The sequence below is a fragment of the Mus caroli genome, chromosome 2, assembly GCF_900094665.2.
Source record: "Mus caroli chromosome 2, CAROLI_EIJ_v1.1, whole genome shotgun sequence".
Lineage (NCBI taxonomy): Eukaryota > Metazoa > Chordata > Mammalia > Rodentia > Muridae > Mus > Mus caroli.
In genome coordinates this window covers 34,691,072-34,713,603 of record NC_034571.1, presented here as the reverse complement: position 1 = coordinate 34,713,603, position 22,532 = coordinate 34,691,072, and the positions used below count along the sequence as shown (strand labels likewise).

The following is a 22,532-nucleotide window of genomic DNA, read 5'->3' as shown; positions in this document are numbered from 1 at the left end:
TTAGACAGATTTTAAAGTTTTGACAATATATCTCAATGTAATAGACCATTACGAAATATCATTGGTGTCCTTCCTGGGTTTGATCCCCAGAATGATAAGATTTAGGTAAAATTTTAAAATATAGTAAATCTGTGTAATTACAGTTAACATAAGTACCCTTGAGCCTTCTCACCCCCAATACTACAAAACAAGTCACTAAACAAAAACATATGTCTAATGTATGTATGTATGTACATGTACTTGTGTATTTTGGCTAGAAGTCAACACTGGATGTCCTTTCCTCTATCAACTTCTTTTATTTGTTTTATTTCATTTTATTGAGACAGGATTTCTCTGTATAACCCTGGCTATCCTGGAAATTGCTTTGTAGACCAAGCTGCCCTTGGACTCAGACTCACAGTGACCTGCCTGCCTCCCCAGTGCAGGGAATAAAGGCGTGCACTACGACTGCCTGGCTTTGTTGTTATTGCTCCTCTATCAATTTTTATTTTATATTTTTGAGTCAGGGTCTCACTGATCTTGGACCTGACCTGATTTGACTAGACTGACTCGCCAGCAATCTCCAAGCCCTGGGTTAGAGATGTGTTTGCTGCACCTGGATTTCTATGTAGGTGCTGGATATCTGAATTTTATGTACTGTGTCTTATTAATATTCATTCATGGGAACTGGAGAAATTACTCAGTGGTTAAAAGGTCATGAGTTTAATTCCAAGCACCCACATGGTGACTGGCTTATAACTGTCTATAGTGAGATTCAGTGTCCTCTTCTGGTATGCAGCTATGCATACAGACAAAATACCCATATGCATAAAATGCATAAAATCCTTTAAAAAATAAGAAAAAATCCATTGTATGGACTTTTTACCTAATCATTATTTTTGCAACATAACTGGCAATTTAGAACACAGCTGTTAAATAAGTTATACAATACTGGGAAGCAATGAAACTCACAGTATACTATCAAAAATTTCAAAGTTTGAACTTTTGTTTAAAAGGCCAAAATTGTTTTTGAAACAAGGTCCTTCTTACCATCTAGCTCTGGTTGACCTCTAACTTATGTGTAGACCAGGTTGGTCTCAAACTCACAGAGACCCCTCTGCCTCTCTGTCCCTAGTGCTAGAATTAAAGGTATACAGTGCCACACCTGGATTAAAAACTTAAGTTTTGACTATTGTTCAGACGGTTCCAACACCCTCTTCTGACCTCTGCAGGCTCTGCATGTATACATGCAGGCAAAACACCTTCACACAAAGTAACTTTTATTTAAAAAAATTTTGATTCAGAATCATGAATTTTTTATATATACAGAAACACCACAAAGATGTGCATATATATAAATGTCTATATGTGTTTACTATACAACTGACTATAATACATACTTTCTTTTTATATGTGAATATTTAGTATAAGTTTTGTCTGTTTGGAGAATTACATGTACATATATTGTAGGGGTTATGTTATATCGAAAGTCTTTGAATTTATAAATTTAAAAAACTAAGTTTTATAAATTCTCATGTTGGGGCTGGAGATGGGTCGAAAATCAGGAGCAATCATGGCACTTTCAGAGGACCAGAATTCATCTCCTAGCACTCAGGAGAGGTGGTTTATAGCCACTATAGCTCCAGTGCTAGTTCTATGCTGCTTGGATTTTTTGTTAACTCCACACAAGCTAGGATTGTCTGGAGAGAATGTCACTTGAGAAGATACTTCTGTCAGAGTGCCTATGGGCAAGTCTGTAGGGCATTTTCTTGATTCATAATTGATGTTGGAGGGTCCAGCTCACTGTGAGGAGGTGCTACCAATGGATCCTGTATAAGAAAGCTGTCTGAGCTTCCTTACACATGAAGAGCAAGCCAGTAAGTAGCATTCCTCCACGGCCCCTCTTTAGTTCCTGCCTCCAGCTTCCTGCATTGGGTTCCATCAATGGGTATATAAGGTAAATAAATCCTTCCCTCACCCGCAAGTTGCTTTTGGTTATGGTCCTTTTACAATAGAAACTTAATTAGAACAGGATTTGACTCTTGCTTCTGGCCTCAGTGGGCCCCTAAGTGCTTATGTATACACACACACTTTTTTTATGGATTAAATATCTTTTTAAAAACTGTTATTAGGAAGTATCTCTGGCACCTTAGACAAGATGAGAATGTAGGTCAGTGCTGACTTAGGTGACACTGCTGCCTTTGTTTATTTTTGTGGTGTTAGAGTTACAGCCAAGGCCTTGTGAGTCCGATTAGATCAGGCCAGACTGCTATATATAGGATATAATCAGTTTGTAGTTTTATCTGTCAATCAGCATTTATAAGTTGTCTGTCATCATAAATACAGTAACTCTTAGGTGAAGATTCATGTTTTCAAAATAAACAGTGATTGAACTGTGGTAGACTGCTAGGAAGCCCTGAGTTTGATTCTTACCACTGAAAACAAAAATGCAAAATAAACTATTCTGAACCAACCAGTTATATAATTGCTAAATTGTTTTCTATAGATTCTGTAAAATTTAAGTGTAACCTCTAAAAGAGTCTAGCAATAGAACTCTTGCCTTCTGTGCTTCATAGAATTTTCAGTGGAAGACTGAAGCCAAAGAGAAAAGGAAGAATTAAGTACTTTCTAAACCACATTAGCTTTCAGCACCTTTTTTTTTTTCTTCCAGGAAGTTCGTAGGACTGAGTCCTTCTTTGAGTCTTGATAAAGCTACATGAGAGATATGAATCTCTCTCCAAATTTCCTATTCAGCTGTATTTCATTATACAGACACTAGTGAATATTTTTGCCGTTAGAAAAATCTTTGCCAGGCATGGTTGAGGAACTAGCCAGGAGTAGTGGTAAACACCTCTTAGTCCCAGTACTTGGGAGGAGGCAGAGGCAGGCAGATATCTGTGAATTTGAGGTTAGCCTGGTCTACATTGCAAGCTCCAGAACAGCCAGGGCTATATAGAGAAACCCTGTCTCCAAAAAAAAAAAAAAAAAAAAAGGAGGAGGAGAGGAATCCTCTTTATTTGTGAACCCGTTGGTTTATACCAACAGGTGCTAAGTTTTAATTTTTAATGAATCTGGCTCTTTGTGAAAGATTTTAGCTTCTAGACATGGGTGCATACTCTTAAACTGGTTGGGAATTTTAAAGACAAAGTAGCTTGTGTAACTGGTAAGGTGGCTCAGTCAGAGGACCTGGGTTAAATATCTAAAACCCTCCATTCTTCATCCATTCATGCATCTTTCGAAATCTCTCCTGGCTGTCTTGGAACTCACTCTGTAGACCTGTCTAGCCTTGAACTCACTGAGTTCTGCTTGCCTCTACCATCATTTCCTCCTCCTCCTTTTTTTTTTTTTTTTTAATTCAGGGCATGGGGAAGAGAGTCAAGAGGGTAATCCAGGCAGAGAAAGGCAGAGAGAGAGTGTAGAGAAGTAGAGTCTATCTATGATCACGTGGAGAGAGAAGAGGGAGGGGAATAGGGAGAGAGCGGGGGCAGGAGAGCAAGAGAGCGCCTCTACCTCTTGAGTACTCAAAATAAAGGCTTGCACTATCATGTCCAGTTTTTGATGAATATATAATATATATATATATATATATATATATATATATATAAAGATATGATGGACAAACTTGTAAACTCAGTATCAGAGAGGGGAAAGACATAACAACCACTGGGGCTTGTTATCCAGTTAGGGTGACCAGCTTGGTCAAGTTTTATACCAATGAAAGACACTGTTATTAAAAGAAAATAAATTGAATGGGGCTGAAAGAATGTCACCTGTGACTGTTATTTGACCTCAACATGCAGGTGCATTCACATCCACAAAGAAAATATCACTACATTGGCTTTTTATAGGCTAGGCATGCAGGGAAAACAAAACAAAACAAAACAAAAACCAATCAGATATATGCACCACCACTCCTGGGTTGACTTTTCTCTTACTAACTGATTTAGAAACATATACTGATTATAGTCTATTTTATTGAAGAAACAATTTTAATATAGGTTCCTTAGGGTTTATTTCCCCATTGATTTATTTTCTGTCAGAATCCTTAGTCTCTGTTCTGTCTCATTAGGCATGGGGAGGCTTTGTGCTTTCTAAACATGTACAATTTCTTCCTGTTATGTAGACTTCCTCCTTATAATGAGGTCAGGTTAACTAAAATATATTTGATTAAAGTTGATCAAATATATTTTATGTGATCAAGGAAAACCCAATGATAATAATAATGCCTATTGAAGGTCATTGGGTAGGCAGGATTTGGAGAGGAGGTCAGGGAGGAGCTGTGTAGGCTCCTGAAAAATGTCCATCAGTCCATGGATGTGAATAGTGGTTGTTTATGTGTATACAGATGTGAAAAGCCATCAGATCAACCTTCACATTGTTCACCCTGTCATGTAAATTCTACTTAAAAACTTACCATATTTTTATGAAATTTGAAATATTTTAAAATAACTTTTTAAGAAATCTGGCACGCAGAGAGATCAAGATATATTTTATATTAAAGCCTTTTTTAGTATTTAGAGGATAAAGTCTCATGCATGAGACCTGGATAGACATCCAGTGACAATCTATAGGGGTTTATTCTTCCATCATGTGGTTTCCAGAGCTTGAACTCAGATTGATAGGCTCGGCAGCAAGCACCTTTACCTGCTAAGCCATCTAGCCAGCCATCTCACTCTCTCAATAGCAGTTACTGAAATGTTGGAAGTTAACAGATCCATTGTTGATCCCACCAACCCATAAAACAGCAAAACAACAAAAACCCCAACCTGACATTGAACAGAGTTTCACACTTGCAAAGGGGAGCTCTGGACCACCGAGCTACAGCCTCAATCAGTCCCCAGGCTTGGCTCTTTTAGCTAATTTATTTGTAAGTTCAATTCTGCATGAGTAAAGTCAGATCATTTAGCACCATGAAGCCCCGATTAACCCCCAATTTAAGGGTTCTCTCTTTCATAAGTACATCCCATGTATTCATGTGAAAACTGTTTTGTGGGATGACTGAGATCTTAGGTCAAGTAACTTGTTTATGGGCCTGTGACTGAAGAAAGAAGGGTTCCTCAACATCTCTAGAAAGGTACTTCAGTGTTAAGAGTAGAAATATCAAGGTAATTGTCATTCTTTATAGTTGACTATTTTTACAATTAAATAATCACTATATTGAGACTTTTGTTGTTTGGGTTTTTTGTTGTTGTTTTGTTTTGTCTCTTTTTGTTTTTTGAAGCAGTGTCTTGTGAATTTCAGGATAGTCTTGAATTTGTCATCCTCCTGAGTGCTGGAATTACAACTCTGTACCACCATACCTAGTTTATATATATATATATATATATATATATATATATATATATATATTTATATATATATATATATATATATATATATATATATGGTATTGGGGCACATGCTCTACCAACTGAGCTTTATCTCTGGCTTAATTTTTTTGTTTTTCAAGAGGATCTTTTGTCAAACAGTGACTTTTTAAAAAATAGTAAATGCTGGCTTCTCCCAAGCTAGTTTCATTGTGGCAGTTGAAGTCAGTAGATCAGTTAGCAAATCAAGACCACTGTGTTTCTTCAAAGCCACACATTTAGGGGTTAGTCTGTAAGGCTCATATATATAGCTCTTCCAACTGTTAGACTTACCCACAGGGTCAGCTAAGGCACACAAAGACAAAAGAGCCCTAGACCAAAGCGACTTGAAGCATTACAAAGGGAGTGGGTGGAAGCTTCAGTCTGCCTTAGGTCTGCAAACATCCTGTTCCTATCACAGGCCTAGGTGCCTTGCTAGGCACTCACAGTCTTTTTCCAGAATTCTTTAAAGGGTCCCCATTAAGGTCACTTAAACTCCTTAGAGGCAGTCTAGTCACTCACTTACTTTTGTGATTGGGTTTCCCCGTATTAGCTCTGTCTGGTCTCTAATTTATAATCCTGAGTGCTAAAATACAGGCATGCTGTACTACAAAAGTTATTTCTTTAGTAACTTGGAAATACTGCTCTGTCCTTTAAAAAGAACCTGGAATGAAATATTTCTTGTAGCATGTAATGAGTATTCATTAAGTTTTTAAAAATTCTTTCTTTTAAACCACATCAGAACCCAAGCTGACTTGGTGATAGGTCCTTACCAGAGTAATGATATAAGAATTTCAGAGTACGGAATGCAGCTGCCAAAGCCCACAGTGTTGCATTTCAGTGCTGCTGAAGTCCTCAAGAGTCACAGCTTGGTGTCTCCCCATATTTACCACATTATCACAGCTTCATTTCACTGCAATAAGGAAAACAAAGGGTCATAAATATGTTGCTTTCCAAAGTAATGGTCCTGGTTTGTCTCTGATGTGCTCCCAAATATTTCATCTGATTAATTCCAAGTTCTTACTATTCTGGATAAATTCTTCAGACTAGTAACTCAGGGCAGTAGTTCATACCTTGTATAATTGTACTTTCCATGTGTATCTTACCCTTTGCATGGGTATATTTAGGTATTCCATGTGCTATATCCCATCCATTTGCTCAGTCATAGACTCTTCCCCCAGAGTAGTTTTTGAGTATGGAATCACACATTTACATACAGGCAGGAGCATCATTTTTTCCTGCTTCCACTGGAGAAAGACTGAAGCTAGGTAAGCACAGAAAGATGTTTTCGATTGAGTCTTGTCCCTGATACTCAGAATTCTGGGTTCCAAGACTTTTGAAGTGCAGACTTACTCTCTTGCTAACCATATTTTTATGACCAAAAGATTCTGGAGTGTGCTCCTTTTGCTGAACAAAGTTACATGCTGGAGTTCCATGAGAGCACGGTAGCAATTAAGAGACAGAGTAATGGGCACACCAAGGGGAGATGCAGCTACTGGGAAATCTCTGATGGGAACAGACAGCTACAGCCCCTTAACCATGCCTGGCTGCTTACATTTTAAACAGAACCTGTTCATTTCATTTCAACATAAGCTAGCCATTATGGGGTCTCTGGCACCTTGCACATAGGGGAAATGCTCCCAAACTAAACACAGCACTTACTACATACCCACTGTGAGGACTACATACTGCTTATAAATACTGGAAATGGGGGTTGGAGAGATGGTTAAGAGCACTGACTGTGCCGAGCATGGTGGTGCACACCTTTAATCCCAGCACTTGGGAGGCAGAGGCAGGCGAATTTCTGAGTTCGAGGCCAGCCTGGTCTACAAAGTGAGTTCTAGAACAGCCAGGGCTACACAGAGAAACCCTGTCTCGAAAAACAAAAAACAAAAACAAACAAAAAAAGCACTGACTGCTGCTCTTCCAGAGGTCCTGAGTTCAATTCCCATCAACCACATGGTGGCTCGCAACCATCTGTAATGAGATCCAATGCCCTCTTCTGATGTGTCTGAAGACAGCTACAGTCTACTCATATACATAAAATAAATACAATACAATACATACATACATACATACATAAATATTATAGATAGATAGATAGATAGATAGATAGATAGATAGATGATAGATAGATAGATAGATAGATAGATAGATAGATAGATAGATAGATACTGGCAATGAATTAAGATTTTTTTCCCCACAGAAGCTACCGTCTGGGTGAAACATTGCTTCTGAAGCAGATAATTATACTAAGTGTATTTGCTCATGTAGTTTAGTATTTTGTTTACTTTGTAAATCAGCTAACAGCAGCCAGTCTACAGGACTGACCCCTTAAGAACAAGTATGGGATTTCTTGTTAATTCCTAAATATACAAATTTGCTTGCATTTTGCCTCTTTATCCAACTGTTCTGATTTGCCCAGGATTGACAATTTGTGGAGTGTCACAACTGTAAAAACAAGTATAATACAGGAAGGCATTTCTAAGACATAAGCTTCCAGAATTGATCATTCTAGTCTAAATAATGTTTTCTTTATCTAAGAAAGATCTGAGCATGTACTTGGAGTTGTAGCTGTTTGGTTTGTCAAGCTCTTATAAGGTGAGCATGAGAAACAATGGTTACTTTCTGGCTATGGCATGCAGGCCTCCTTTTTTCGAATTTGTACACATGTAAAGCAGATCTAGAAAGTACATAGGGGCTGGAGAGATGGCTCAGTGATTAAGAGCACTGACTGCTCTTCCAGAAGTCCTGAGTTCAATTCCCAGCAACCACATGGTGGCTCACAACCATCTGTGATGGGATCTGATGCCCTCTTCTGGTGTACATGAAGAGAATGACAGTGTATACATAACGTAAATAAATATGTCTTTTTAAAAAGAGTACGTACAATATGACACACTTGTATCATTTAGCATACAGACATTAAGTTAAAAAAATAAACCAAGTTAATACTAGGTGGTAGTGGTAGAATACATTGACTACATTTACAGGGGGAATAAAATGACTGGGAGGCCACAGGTTAGCAGTAGTCTCAGCTGTCAGTAACATTCTGTATCTGGATTTAGAGGTTGAATTTCCACATGTGTTCATTTTGCAAAGCAATGTATTGTGATTTATACATTTGTAGCATATATATCTACTGTATTTTGACATGAGTAAAATATCTTTCTTTTTTTTTTTTTTTTAAAGCCAGGCAGCAATTTGGTTAAAAGGTTGAGCTAAAGTGTTGGGGTCAAGGGCTTGTTAAACTAGGCTCTGGGCTGGTGTCTGAACTGTTTGTGTCAGGAGAACAGTATGGTTGTAAGAGAGAGACTTAGTAGAGTTTCACACACGTACATATCATACTTGCTTTTTTTTTTTTTTTTTTCCTTTTAGTGGTTGTCTGGGAAAGGAACTTGGGGCCTTGGGCACACAAGATAAGCATTTTACCACGAAGCTACCCTAGCCCAAGGTTATACTTTTTTTCTAAGTCACATTTCGAGTTATTTTTTATATTTTAAATGTTCTGTTTATTTAAAGAAAGAATGGCTGTGTCGAGGAGATGTTAAGTAGCATGATGAGTAATAGGGTAGATGTTTGAGACCATGTTAAATTTTATGGTACCCTGTAAATCAGATCCCATATAGTTATTCATTTTATAACTAGGGGCAAGGCAAAGGCATTTTACAGAGATTAGTTAGAACAAAATGCCTCCCTTTCTTCCTACCTTCTTACTTTCTTGTTCATACCACAAACAAACTTCCCTTTTCATCCGTTTTGTTTTGTTTTAAGGCAGGATTTCTCCAGGTAGCCCTGGCTGTCATGGAACTAGCTCTATAGATCAGACCAACCTCAAACACAGATTTGTCTGCCACCTGAGTGCTGAGATTAAAGGCATGCACCACTATGTCTGGCTGTATAATGAACTCCAAAATGAAATTAAATTCACTTTTTAAAAAAATAATTTAAAATTTTTAATTATGTCTATGTATGTACAGGTGCCTATGGAGTCCAGAAGAGAACATCAGATCCCCTGGAGTTAAGAGTTACTGACATTTGTGAGACACTTGATATGGGTGTGTTGGTAACTGAACTCAGGTCCTTTGCAAAAGTAGTATGTGTTCTTGATTCCTTGGCCATCTCTGCAGCCCCTGAAGTCAGTCTGTCAGTACACGCTTAGTGAAATACTGCATTGTGGCTGGGGTTTTTCATAGCTTGACCCCAACAGGCCTTTTCAACCTCTTTTCTCTGAACTTAAGCAAAGCCTGAGTTTGATTTCTTAAATTCACAATTTGATCTGTCACGTAAGTGCTTTCATTTATAATGTAAGTGTCTGAGAATCTCTCCTTTCCTCCGCAAAGTCTACTTGCCTTTCAATCTCATTGCAGCCATCCTGTCTTCAAAGTTGTCTTTGAGTAGAAGATGAAGTGTTTTAGTTTGTGCCTCCCACATCCTAGAAGTTTCTTGGCAGTGTCCATAATCACTTTTGTCTCTTACACTAGACTGAGAGCTCTTTGTGAGGATTTTGAAGGCATTACTGTCCTTCGCATGCTACAGAGTAGGCATTCGGTGACTTTTAAAATATTTTAAAGTCAAGAGTTTATACATTTGCAGCTCAAGCTGACTCCAAACTTGTGTCAGTCCTTTATCAACTAAGTGTTGATTAAGGCTGTACCTCCATTGCCTAGCCTCAGTGACTGTTTGAATAAATTATACTATGATGAAAGTTCAATAAGCAAGTGCCTGAATGAAATGACTTCCTGAAGACATGTGAACAGATCATTTGCCTTCTAGCCATAAGTGATGACCAGTATAGTCCTTGTTCCTGTGTATTCACTAGTAAACTTGGAGTTCTATTTAAACCCGATAAAGAAGAGAGATGGTTCAGTAGTTAAGAGCACAGGCTGCTTTCACAGAGGACGCCAGTTCAAATCCCAGCACCCACATGGTGACAGCTCACAACTGTCTGTGACTGTAGTACTCACGGATTTGGCATGTTCTTCTGACCTCCATGACCAGGCCTGAATGTTATACACACATGTACATGCCATCCAAACACTCATAAAATTAAAAATTTTAAAGGGAACAAACAAAGGAGAAGAGGACAAATAATAATTGAACATTGTATTGGTTATATGATAGACACTGTGTCACTAGAAGACTCATGTAGCTATATGAGTAACAGTATTTTCTGATTTTTTTTTTTTTGGTGTGGCTGAGATAACATATTTAGTAATCTTTAGTTAAAATTTAGTAATAAAGCTTTGATTTAGTTTACCTTAGCTTCTTTTCTTTACAATTTGCTATTGGCCTCAAATTAAGGATGCTATTTATTGAGTAATGTGTTTAAAAAATTAACTATAAATTTTTAGGTTGTATTTTAAGGTAGAAAAAGGGTCTTTAACATTATGTTAATGATGCTGGGCGGGGGGTTCCACACTTTAAATCCATTACTCTGGAGGCAGAGCCGGCCAACTTTTGAGTTCAAAGCCAGCCTGGTCTACAGAGTATATCTTACAGGACTACACAGAGAAACCCTGTCTCAAAAAAAAAAAAAACAATAAATAAATAAACAAATAAGTAAATGTGCTAATGATTTTTGCTTCTCTGTTTACAAATGCCTTTTATACTCAACATCAATGTTACTGTTAAAGATATTATAAAATTTAATTAATAATAAAATATTCTAACTGTATTAACAGGATGGAATATTTTTTGCTATTTCAGAAAGTACTGAATACAGTTCTTTAAATTAGACTACTGCTTATACTTTGATAATTTTTTTAAAAAAAATCATATATTTAATATTTGAGTACACTGTCACTTTCTTCAGACACACCAGAAGTGAGTATCCAATCCCATTACAGATGGCTGTGAGCCACCATGTGGTTGCTGGGCATTGAACTCAGGACCTCTGGAAGAGCACTTGGTGCTCTTAACTGATGAGTCATCTCTCCAGCCCCCCACTTTGATAAATTTTAAAAGTGATTATATAGTTCTTTTCCAAGACTTGAAGCCAAATCAATCAATCAGTAAATAATATCTGATTATTTTTTAAAGTTCCATGCATAATTTAAACGCTATACTTGCTGACATCTATATATCTATTTTCATCATATGTGGAAATGTCTTGTATAGTTTCATATATCCGGTCTTTAGCAGGAACAAAAGGAAATGGGCTAATAGGTTGTTCTTCTAAGCCATAGAAAAACAAATTGGATAGTGAAATGAACAGTTCTAGAGCTAGATATCTAAGTTTGAATTTGGATGATAGCAGGTAAGTCATTTCTTTCAGAACCTTGGAATCTTCATCAATAAGATACGCTGGTAGCAGGGTCTTTCTGAGTGACTTTGGTTATTAAGTAGAATGTTTACAAGAGCACCACACACTGCTGGACACATGGTAAACTCTTCATAAATGGCCTTTACTACTTGTGGGGGCTAAACATATGCAGATGTCAGAGTCCTCAAGCTAGTGTAACTCTTGAAGAGGACCCTGACTTCCCACTGAGCTGGGCAGCCTCTGTGTCTGGAGCCTGTGGACACTGTGGTGATTCCTCTTAACAGTAGTACATGTGCTCCAGCGTTTGCAGTAAAGCTGAAACCTTTTCTGACAAGAAGTCACTCTCAGAAGGCATAAGCAGGATTTATAGGGAAAAATCACAAAAAAAAGAAAGAAACTATGAAGCTAATTTTATTCTTTTTAAAGGAGTTTTTTTAATTATTTATTTTATTTTATGTATGAGTGCTCTATTTGCATATACACCTGTATGCCAGAAGAGGGCATCAGATCCCAGTACAGATGGTTGTGAGTCACTATGTGGTTCCTGGGAATTGAACTTAGGACCTCTGAAAGAGCAGTGCTCTTAACTGCTGAGCGATCTCTTCAGCCCCCTAAAGGACACCCCCCCCATTAACATTTAATTTCTCTTGACTATAGGTACTTGTATAAACATGATACACTGTTAAAAGGCCATGTGAATGAAACCTATTTAACTAGGTTGTGTTGAATTATTTTTCCTCAAGAAACTCTGATTTTAAAAATTATGTATAAACATCATTAATACAATCTCTTTTTAGCTGTTGGCAGGGATATAGTATTTTAACAGTTAAACAAGGAAAAGGTTGATTTTGGGGTGGGGGTGTTCAAGGCAGGGTTTCTCTGTATAGCCCTGGCTGTCCTGGAACTCACTCTGTAGACCAGGCTGGCCTCGAACTCAGAAATCCGCCTGCCTCTGCCTCCCGAGTGCTGGGATTAAAGGCGTGCGCCACCATGCCTGGCTTTTTTGGGGGGTGGGGGTGGGGTTAAAAAGGTTTTCACGATAGGGTTTCTCTGTTTAACAGTCCTACAACTCAATCTGTAGGTCAGGCTGGCCTCAAACCACCATGCCTGGCTAGATTGAATAATTTGAGAGGATACTAAGGCCAGCTCTTTTGAAGATTTTTTTTTTTTTTCTGGGCAGGGTGTGGTGGCACACACCTTTAACCCAGCTCTAGGAGGCAGAGGCAAGTGGACCTCTGTAAGTTTGAGGCAGACCTGGTCTACATAACATACCAAGTCCCAGGCCAGTCAGAGCTGTAAAGTAAGAACTTGTTTCAAAAACAAAAAGAGGGGACAGAGAAATCCTGCCCTGTATCCTGTGCCTCTGCCATAATTTTTAAGGTAACTAAGTTTCTTTCAGTATATTTGCCAGATTGTTTCACCTCTTGAAGAAAACAAAACAAAAGCAAAATCCACATAATTGGATCTTTGTATGTGTGTGATAGCCTACATAGCCTAGGTTGGTTTCAGTAGCCTTCTGCCTCAACTGCCCAAGTCTAGATACTTGCAGTTCCTGCTGATAATTAGTCTTTATCAGTGAGACAAACGTATTTGGAAACCCAAGTTCTAGAAGCAGCAGGTAGCTGGGATGTGAATTCTGTGGATTATAAGTGTTTCTCTTAGGAGTAGCAGGTTCTGTAGAGATAATATTGTACTATTTTCATCATGATTAGCAGCAGCTTCATTGTGTATTCCTGTGATGACAGAGTAAATTCCAGTTGAAAGAAGGATTAATAATCGTTCCATACTTTGTAGGCATTAGTGATTCTGGTTTATACCCCAAGCCTTCACAGTAACCCCGCAACGATTCTAGCTACCTTACAGTTGTAGCTGTATCTTACATACTATTGATAACCAAGAGGCAGCTTAGTTATGGGTTGAATGCTAACCACCAGTACAGTCATGATGAACTTATTGAGTGTCATTAAAGGAAATAGTTAATGTAGGAACATGGTCTTTGGGAAAGCAGAATGGGGATGACAAGGAAATACATGTCACATTTGATGTTCTAGAATATCATAGAATCCTACCAGAACATCTCTCCCTGCCTCCCCAGATCACTTATATTTCATCCTGTCCAGAAATTTTTTTATATTTACATGTCCATCAAAGGTTTTGTATATATGGAGATTTTGTACGAGATAGTGATTTACCACAGATCTGATTAATGTTCATTGTAAAGCCAGCCTATAGGTATTTCATCAAATTATTTCATTTCCTTAATAGCTTTAATGAGTCTAGTGAGATATATAGTTTAGCTTAATTTTTGCTTGAATCAGTTGTAGCTAAGAATATATATTTCATTATTTTATGAATTTTTTTAATCCAACACGTGGCAAAACGGTGCCTCCAAATCACTGGACTTGTTCTCAAAGTTTCTAAGCTCAACTCCCTACCATTTTTTGAATGATATAAATTCTAGCTTTTGATAGCTTTTGATTATCCAGGTTTATAGCTGCTTTGCTCCATGAAGGCAGGTGATATTTGTTTTATTTTTAAAATTTTCTGCACTATTTAGTCTTTTATTGTTGCCATTGTTCGTATTTTGAATTGTCTGGAACTTAAGAGGCTGACCTTGAACTCACAGATATCCTACAGCCTCTGCTTCCTAAGCACTAAGATAAAAGGCGTGCGACACCACACCCAGCCCACTATTCAGTCTAAGTTGAACAGTATATATGATGCATATTACTTAGTATTAATTAGATTCATCATGTTAATGAGGATACAGATCCTTTGCTCTGGTTATTTTCAGGGAGTTGTGAAGAAGTAAGGGAGTATCACATCTTAGATATGCCTATTTCTGTTAGAAAAACAACCTTTTAAGAGAGCCTACTACACCGTGTTATCTCTCTTACCATTTTATTTGCTTTAGAAAATCTCCTGCTGTGCATGTTCTGAAAGGTTCGTGTTGCAGACCTGCCTTTTGCCGTCACTCAGCGTTAGTCAAGGACACCTGTTACTTCTTACTGCTGCTGAGTTGTTTTCAACTTGACATGTATCCACAGATGCAGTTGGGAAATACTTTGCATAGGAATTCTTTGTATGTAGCTTTGATTTTTTAAAAGACAGAAATTTCCATGCATGCAGTTGGCTACTTTAGTTTCTTTACCATGGGCTGTATGTACTTTAGGACATGTATTTATTATAATTACTAAGAAGAATCTATAGAAAAATGTTCTATAAGAGTCTTTAGAAAATGGCATCTGTTAAAGGAAAAGATTCTTTGTTCTGGTATTCTGGAAGCAGGCAGTAATATTATACATTTAAGTCTAGCTTGGGTTATGTAGAAAACTCCAGGCCAACCCAATTCATAGTGAGATATTGTTTGGGGAAAAAGATCTATTTATTATTAGATCTACTTAGATCTAATAATAGTACTATACTTGTTTCAACAATAACATTAGATCTACTTAGATCTAATAATAGTACTATACTTGTTTCAACAATAACATTGCATTACATTATTGCAACCTGATACCCAATGGTATCTTACAACTGTCTGTAACTCCAGTTCTAGGAAATCTAACACATTCTTCTCTGAAGGCACTGCACACATGTGCATATACATACATGCAGACAACATCACTCATACATGTATATATTTAAAATCTGATATCCTACCTCACTTTTCAAATAAGCTTTGTGTATTAATTCAGCTACTTCATCTAGTCTTTTTCTCTAAGATTTTAAATACCTATGCAATGTTGAGTATTCTTACATTCGAGCATTTAATTTTGAACAGAGAATACTAGGTGCTATAAGCAGGGTGGAACAGTTCTGTTTTCATTCTCTGTACCCAGGAAAGGTGTCAGATATTGATCTGGCCTTAAAGCCTTTAGAAGTTAGGAGAGAATTTGTTTTCCATGTGCCAGAACCAGTATTAGGTGTTTCATATTTGTGATTCTTGAACCTTAAAGCAGTCTTGCAGGTGACAGTATTTCTGTTTTATTGATGCAGACTCTGTGATTGAGGGGAAAGGGACTTGTTCAATACCCATTGTATATAAGTGGTAGAGCCAGAATTCTGACATATGTCTACCAACCCTGATATATATTTCTTGCACTAAGGAGGTTTGGTATTGGTTGGTTGAGAAAAGGTATCACAGTCTAAGAATCTCATCAGATAATTTTGTTGATAGATTTGGGGTTAAAATTTGTGGTCAAAGTAGAAGTCACTTGGCATGCTGTTCTGTTTTTCTTATTGTTTATCACCAAAGCTTTGAGAGGAGGTACTACTCATTGCATTCAGTCTTAACAATAAACTAAGTTCAAATAGCCTTTTCTAGTAGAATGAGATGGCTCAGTGGATAAGGATATTTACCAAGTCTGACAACCTGAGTTCAGTTCTCAAACCTTCATGGGAGATGGGAGAACTGACTCCTTACGAGTTATCCGCTGATATTTATATGCATGAGGGCTCAGGCTCTCTGAAAATAATAAGTAAATCTAATACAATAGAGTTTCCTTTATTCTTGAACAGGTGTCAGGTTCCCAATATTTGTATACTTGTTGACATTTCTTGACAAATTAGTCTTCTTTTGGCTACAGAGTATTTATATAAGTGGGCACACATGTACATGTGTGCAGAGGTCAGAGGTTGACAACCCGTACCTTCTTTATTCACTTTCCACCTGGTTTCTATGATAAGATCACCTCCTGAACCTGGAACTCACTAATTTGCCTAGGCAGGGTTGGGTGACAAGTCACTGTTTACATATCACTGGGGTTCAGGACTCAAATCCTTGTGCTTACATAGTAAGCATTTTATGACTGAGCAAGCTCTTTAGTCTTCTGGCCTTCATTTAATGCCTACAATCTGTAAATTCAAAGCTCTGAACACATAGAGACTGTGCTGGTTATTTGAACCAAATAGGATCTGAGATTTTCCTAAAGTAAGTCACTTCCTCCTCTGCCACACAGTCTGCATTAATAAAACAAAAATATTAATGCCACCCTGCAAGACTGTTTTAAGACTTAAAAATCACAAATGTCACCTGCATTTAGTGGCTTAGAAAAGTTGCCCAGCACCCATATGCTTTCATCACTTAGCTGACATGGCCAGGGTAATTGCTTTTAAAGACTTGCTTCATGTTCTGAATAATATCTGTTTAGAAGGAGTTACATTGTAAAGATTTAAAGGGAAAATGTAGTAAATAATTGCTGTCCCTTTTGTGTTTGGCATATTATTAGATGCTTTATTTTGGACTCTTTTGTATTTCCTGTTCCATGACTATTTATTTGTTTTGCCAGTAAGTTTGGGAGCAGTGAATTAATTTGCCTGTAGCAACTATTATGAAAGTGAATGTTAGTAAAGTCACCCAGGTCTGACTGATCCAACAACCAGTGCTCTGTTACTCTATGCTTAATCTAAAACAATGGTAATGGAAGAGAAACTATTGATTTATCTCAAATCTTTGGAAAGAACTTCTGTGGCTCATTTGACTTTGACCACTACCCCCTTCTGCCACTATTCTCTTTATATTTTTCATAATTGTAGTTTTCATTGTAAACCAAGTAAAGAAAATGGATCTGGACCGTCTGCCTTATCATTGGTTCCAAGATTTTTTTTTTAAAGATTTATTTATTGGCCGGGCGTGGTGGCGCACGCCTTTAATCCCGGCAGAGGCAGAGGCAGAGGCAGGCAGATTTCTGAGTTCAAGGCCATCCTGGTCTACAAAGTGAGTTCCAGGACAGCCAGGGCTATACAGAGAAACCCTGTCTCGAAAAACCAAAAAAAAAAAAAAAAATTAATTAATTTATTTATTATATATAAGCACACTGTAGCTGTCTTCAGACACACCAGAGAGGGCATCAGATCTCATTACAGATGGTTGTGAGACACCATGTGGTTGCTAGGATTTGAACTCAGGACCTCTGGAAGAGCAGTCAGTGCTCTTAACTGCTAAGCCATCTCTCCAGCCCTGTTTTTTAAAAAGCTATGTATAAAATGTCCTTTTACTGTTTTGTCATGCATGCCATTGTACTTGTACCTAAAGATTTTGTGCATGTGTCCAACTGTATGTGTAGTTAAAGACAACGTGTATGGCATAAGAATATCTTAGATCACTTTTGTACAGTGACCAGTGGTGATGGAAGTACCTTCTATCTGGGTCATCCAGCATAATAACCTGTAGTTACATGTGCCTATTGAGGGGTTGAAATAAGGCTAGTAGGGATGAAGAATTGAAATTTTCTTTTCTTTTATGTAAGTCAAAATATTGGACAGTGCACAGATAGAGGTAGTATGTGATATGTGGCTTTTGACTAGCAGTGATAGAAGTTGAGGAAGCTTAGTCATTGGTAGCCATATGAAACCTGGCATGTGTCCAACTCAAAACCTTTTTATCATGAGATATAACTGAGCAGTTCATGTGTCCAAAGCAATTTTTGATTGTTTGAGATCTTGGGTATGATGCTATTTATTGCTTGGTTTTCCTCATAGATCACAGAACCAAAACCAACCAACCAACCAAAAAACAAATACAACTTCTTTTTGCAAGGATCTCCTATTCCTACTGGATGGAGTGGATACCAGTCTGGCCTGTTGATACTCAGATTTCACCACAAGGCTCTGAATAGGAACCATAGATCCTTTCTTTTTTTTTTTTTTTTCTTATTAATTGAGATTGGAGAATTATCTGCCCTGTTCCTTTTAGAATTCACATTAATATTTTTTTAAAAATTTCATGACAGATACAGATTATTATAATTTGTTAATCCAGAAAAGAAGATATGATTTTTCTTTTGTTTCCAAAATTAAGTACATGGGACTTTGATTTTAAATTGGCAAATACAACCTAAAACAAAAGTTTTCTGTGTTAGGCTAGTTTTAAACTGTGTCTTATAAGAAAACTTCGTTTGAAATTTAATAATAAATCTTATATGTTATCTTGGAGAAAAAAATAATTTCTATAGAGTTTTGGTACATTTAATTTAGGTTTGAATGGTTTTATGAAATAAATTTAAAAGGATACCAACTTTATTATGTTCTACTTATGATAGTAGGCTTTATTTATCAAATGCTCCTCTCCTTTCTATAGGAGCAGACCAAGCAACCGCACACTGTGGATACTTTAGAACTGCTGACTGTTCCAGGGCTTTGAATGAAGTATTCTGTAGTGCGAAAAGAGAGCACACTGGACTCGTGACTTTATGTACTTTAACAATACAGCTTTTATGGCACTGGAGGTGGTTAAAATGCTAGAGTAGCCCTTAACCATGGCATCTCGGATCTCCGTGCTGCCCTTTTCTCTTTCTTTCCTTTTTTTTTTTTCCTCTTCAAATCTCAGAGCTGCCAGGAGTGTGTGGAGCCTGTAACTTCCTGTTCTCTGAATTCTGCATCTCTCTGCAGCTCTGAGCTTTGTGTTCCCCAGCCTGCGACTCTGTGCTAACAAATCACTATTGTCCAGTGGGGCGAATGTGGCTGGAACTAAAGAATTGCTGTCTGGTTTCTATTCAAATCCAGGTAGTGAGATATATGAATGGACTTTTGGAATCGTCATGTGAATAACGTCTGCGCGGATGAGAGCTCAGAGCCACGCTAGGCAAGATTAACTCCTAGGCTGCCCAGTAACATTCCTCTGTAGGAGCTAAACCATTAGGAAGAAGCATCTGACACACGCTTAATTCTCCATTTCCTAAGTTGGGCTAGCTATTACATTATTTAACTGGTTTTTTAAGTGTTCCTGAACTTTGGGAAACATGCCAGATTAGGTTTTTTTTTTCCACTTAGAATAATGTTATATTGTCTGAAAAGTTCTCTTTAGCATTTTTTATATTATAAAGTTACTTGATTGCACATAAACAAAAGTAAGAGACAGCTGCTTTTCTCAAGGAACTAGTCCTTTAAACTGCTTTCCACCCCACAAAGGGAAACCATCCCCACCCTTTTTAAAAAGTACTTTCTTCTTATTACTTCAAATATTTTCCCCAAAGCCCACATCTATACAAAGAGAATCAAGCTTCACATGTAACATACAAACCCAAGAAAACAAGTTGGCCTTCAAATTAGGAACCCACCTAAGTTATACCAGAATTGGTTAATCTTTTTTAATTATAGGTTTAAAATGGTACTATAATTTACAATTCTCATTTATCTATAAACAGTTATTTTAAGTATCTTCTATATACCTGAAAAAGAAAATCTCGATAGGATTGCATTTACATTTCTCTTCTATCACAGGTACTATGAAATGCAGAGAGAGCCTTTTATGTTTCTTTTTGTCTTAAACTCAGACAGCTTTGTAAGCAGTAGTGTGTAGATTACAAGAGTTAGACAAAAGCAGGCGAGACTGAGAAGAGTGGAGGGGGGTTGCTTGGGGCACTTCCTGTCACTCAACACATTCCAGATCACTAAAAAATTTCCACACACTGCATTCCCTCTTGCCCACTCAAGTTCCCAGTATTTTCTGATTCTGTGTGTTGCTGGTGTCTCTTGTACTCCTTTCTTTCCATGCCTCTGCTAAGACTGCTTCAGGGGACACACATTCCTTTAGATTATACAAAGCATAGCTTGGAAAATGGCTGGCAGTTTCAGAATCTAGTCACGATTGCACGCATGAGCACCTCACACATCCATGCCCCCTTTCCCCCCTCCCACCTCCGCAGCTGGCTGACCTGTCTCACCCGCTGCTGGCCTATCGAACGGCCGGGACTGTCTGGTTTTGGCTCATGCCTTTGTCCATGTCTGGCTTAGTTCCTCTCTGTCTATGCTTGCCTTTACCCCCAACGCCCCAGGCGGCACAAGTGTTTGGCCATGCAAAACTGCGGATAGAAAAGGTGGTAAAAACTTCAAACTTTGCTAAATTTTCTAGCAGTTTATTCTTTTGTTAATTTCTGCCTTATTTAAATATTGTTTTAAGAAAAACAAATAGAAAATTAATTACCTAAAGGCAAAGAATGCAAAGCAACCTTTGTGTTCCTTATAATAACTGACTTAATAACTCTGCAGCTGCGTTATGGGGAGCGTATAAAGCTTCTGTTCCGAGAACAAAGGAGCACGTGCAGAAATGAGCCGAAAAAATCAGTGACAGCATTTCACTACACAAATTACTGAAAAGGTTTTAGTCAAAGCCTCTCAACAGATGCAATTTTAAAATGGTTTTTAGCTGGAAAAAAAAAATGAAAGTGCTTACCCGGTAAAAGAACCGAAGTAGTCCTGAACTGTTACGTAAGACTTTCTACAGTTGGATCTTTGTCAAAAGGGGAAGGGGGTGATAGAAGAAAGCAGCAACAACAAAAAAGTTGGAGCTGCTGTGGCTAGAGGACAACTTCTGTGCTTCCAGATAGGATTCTTGCTGTAGAAATGGAACTTCAGCCAGCACAGCATCCTGTCCCAGTAGAAAAATGAGTTTGTCAGTTAAAAAAAAAAAAAAAAAATCCTGGAGCCCAGGCTAGACAAGGTATTGAACCGCACCAGGTTTCCTTGCAGCCCTGTCTGCTTAGCTCGCATTGAACTATATATGACCCAGATGATGGACAGAAGCACATTCAGTCATGTGCACACTGGAAGAAAGCGGATTTGCTGGTCCCCGGCAGGGCAGGGGTTTGTCTTCTGATTGGGCTGTGCCCTGATCGGTGAAATGTGAAGCCCTCACCATTCAGAGGCCATAATTCAGGACTGGCAGTTTGAGTGTCTGGCTGCTTCTAGTCACTGAGAGAGACTTTGTAGGTGTTGCTTTTGTTTGATGGCATGACCCATGGAGTAGTTGCTTACACCTATATACATGTAAGGGGGAACTAGTCTTTCTAAAATACAATAATGCAGCTGATGCCACAGTCCTAAGCCAGCCTATTGTTGATGAATTGTGCTGTAACTAAACTAATTGTTTGATTTAGCCAGCTTCTTCTCCAGACCACGGACCTGATTTTGCAGTTTGATAAGGTAATTATAAAAGTGGTGTTTGAAGCAGAAATGGTGTGTTCCTGTAGTAAGTCTAGCATTTGAGAGGCAGAAGTAGGAAAGATTGTGAGTTTTAGGCCAAATTTAGCTACATAGTAGCATAGTCTCTAGGAAGGAAGGAGGGAGGAGGGAAGTTTTATAGATCTAAATTATACCTAATGAAAAGTGAATGAACAGCAGAGAAGTGAGTTTTTAGATTTTAGAGTGTTTGAACACATGAGGAAGTAGCTTTAAATCTCTTATTATTCCTTTTTGGAATCACCCTTTAGTCATACAGGAGATTTTGGAGATGGGTAGTATGAAAGCATAGACTCCATCGAGCCTTTAAACTTGCAACACAGCCTTAGCCGGCAGTCTTTAGACGATATTTCTGAACTAGGGTCCTTCAGGTTCACCAGCTGTTTTTCTGAGCCACTAGGAAACCAGGTTGCCATAAAGGACTATCAGTTGTGATGTTGTTTAGTAAAAGGCAGTTACTTTATTTAATTAAATTGACCTGTTTTTAATTGATGTAATAAAGTTTCATTATGAGGGACTGGAGAGATAAATGGCTCAAAGGTTAAGAATACAGGTTACTCTTCCGGAATAACCACCTTCAATTCCCAGCACCTAAGTGGTAGCTTACAACAACCTGTAACTCTAGTTCCAAGGATCTAATGCCCTCTTCTGGCCTTCTCCGGCACCTGACACACAAGTAGTTCACATACATACATACAGGCTAAATAATTTTTAAAATTGCATTATAAAACCTTGGTTCTAAGATAAGAAGTCTATTCTACACGGACCCATTTTTATTTTCTTCAGGAATTCCTATCTCCAAGAATTTAATACAATCTGGTAAGTATTAGTATTAAATCAGTATTAGGTATAAATACCTTTTCATTCTGTCCATAATTGTGTGTGTGTGTGTGTGTGTGTATTCGTGTGCGAATGCAAGCCCATGACAAATAATGTGGGTTGCCTTCCATGTATATAATGTTTGTTAAAGGCAAACTACTTTG

At 37.8% G+C, this 22,532-nt stretch overlaps 1 protein-coding gene across 3 annotated transcripts in view; it reads left to right on the top strand.

The window, feature by feature from the left end:
• Positions 1-22,532, top strand: part of Nr6a1 (nuclear receptor subfamily 6 group A member 1) — a 193,153-nt gene that overhangs the window by 82,683 nt on the left and 87,938 nt on the right. The window contains exon 1 of one of the 3 annotated variants that reach the window (XM_029474598.1): positions 19,731-20,408. The exons of the other annotated variants lie outside the window; for them this stretch is intronic. Within the exon in view, the coding sequence (XP_029330458.1) occupies positions 20,339-20,408 (70 nt within the window). The 5' untranslated portion in view covers positions 19,731-20,338. Of the gene's footprint in view, positions 1-19,730; positions 20,409-22,532 lie in introns of those variants that run through there. 3 annotated transcript variants of the gene reach the window in all.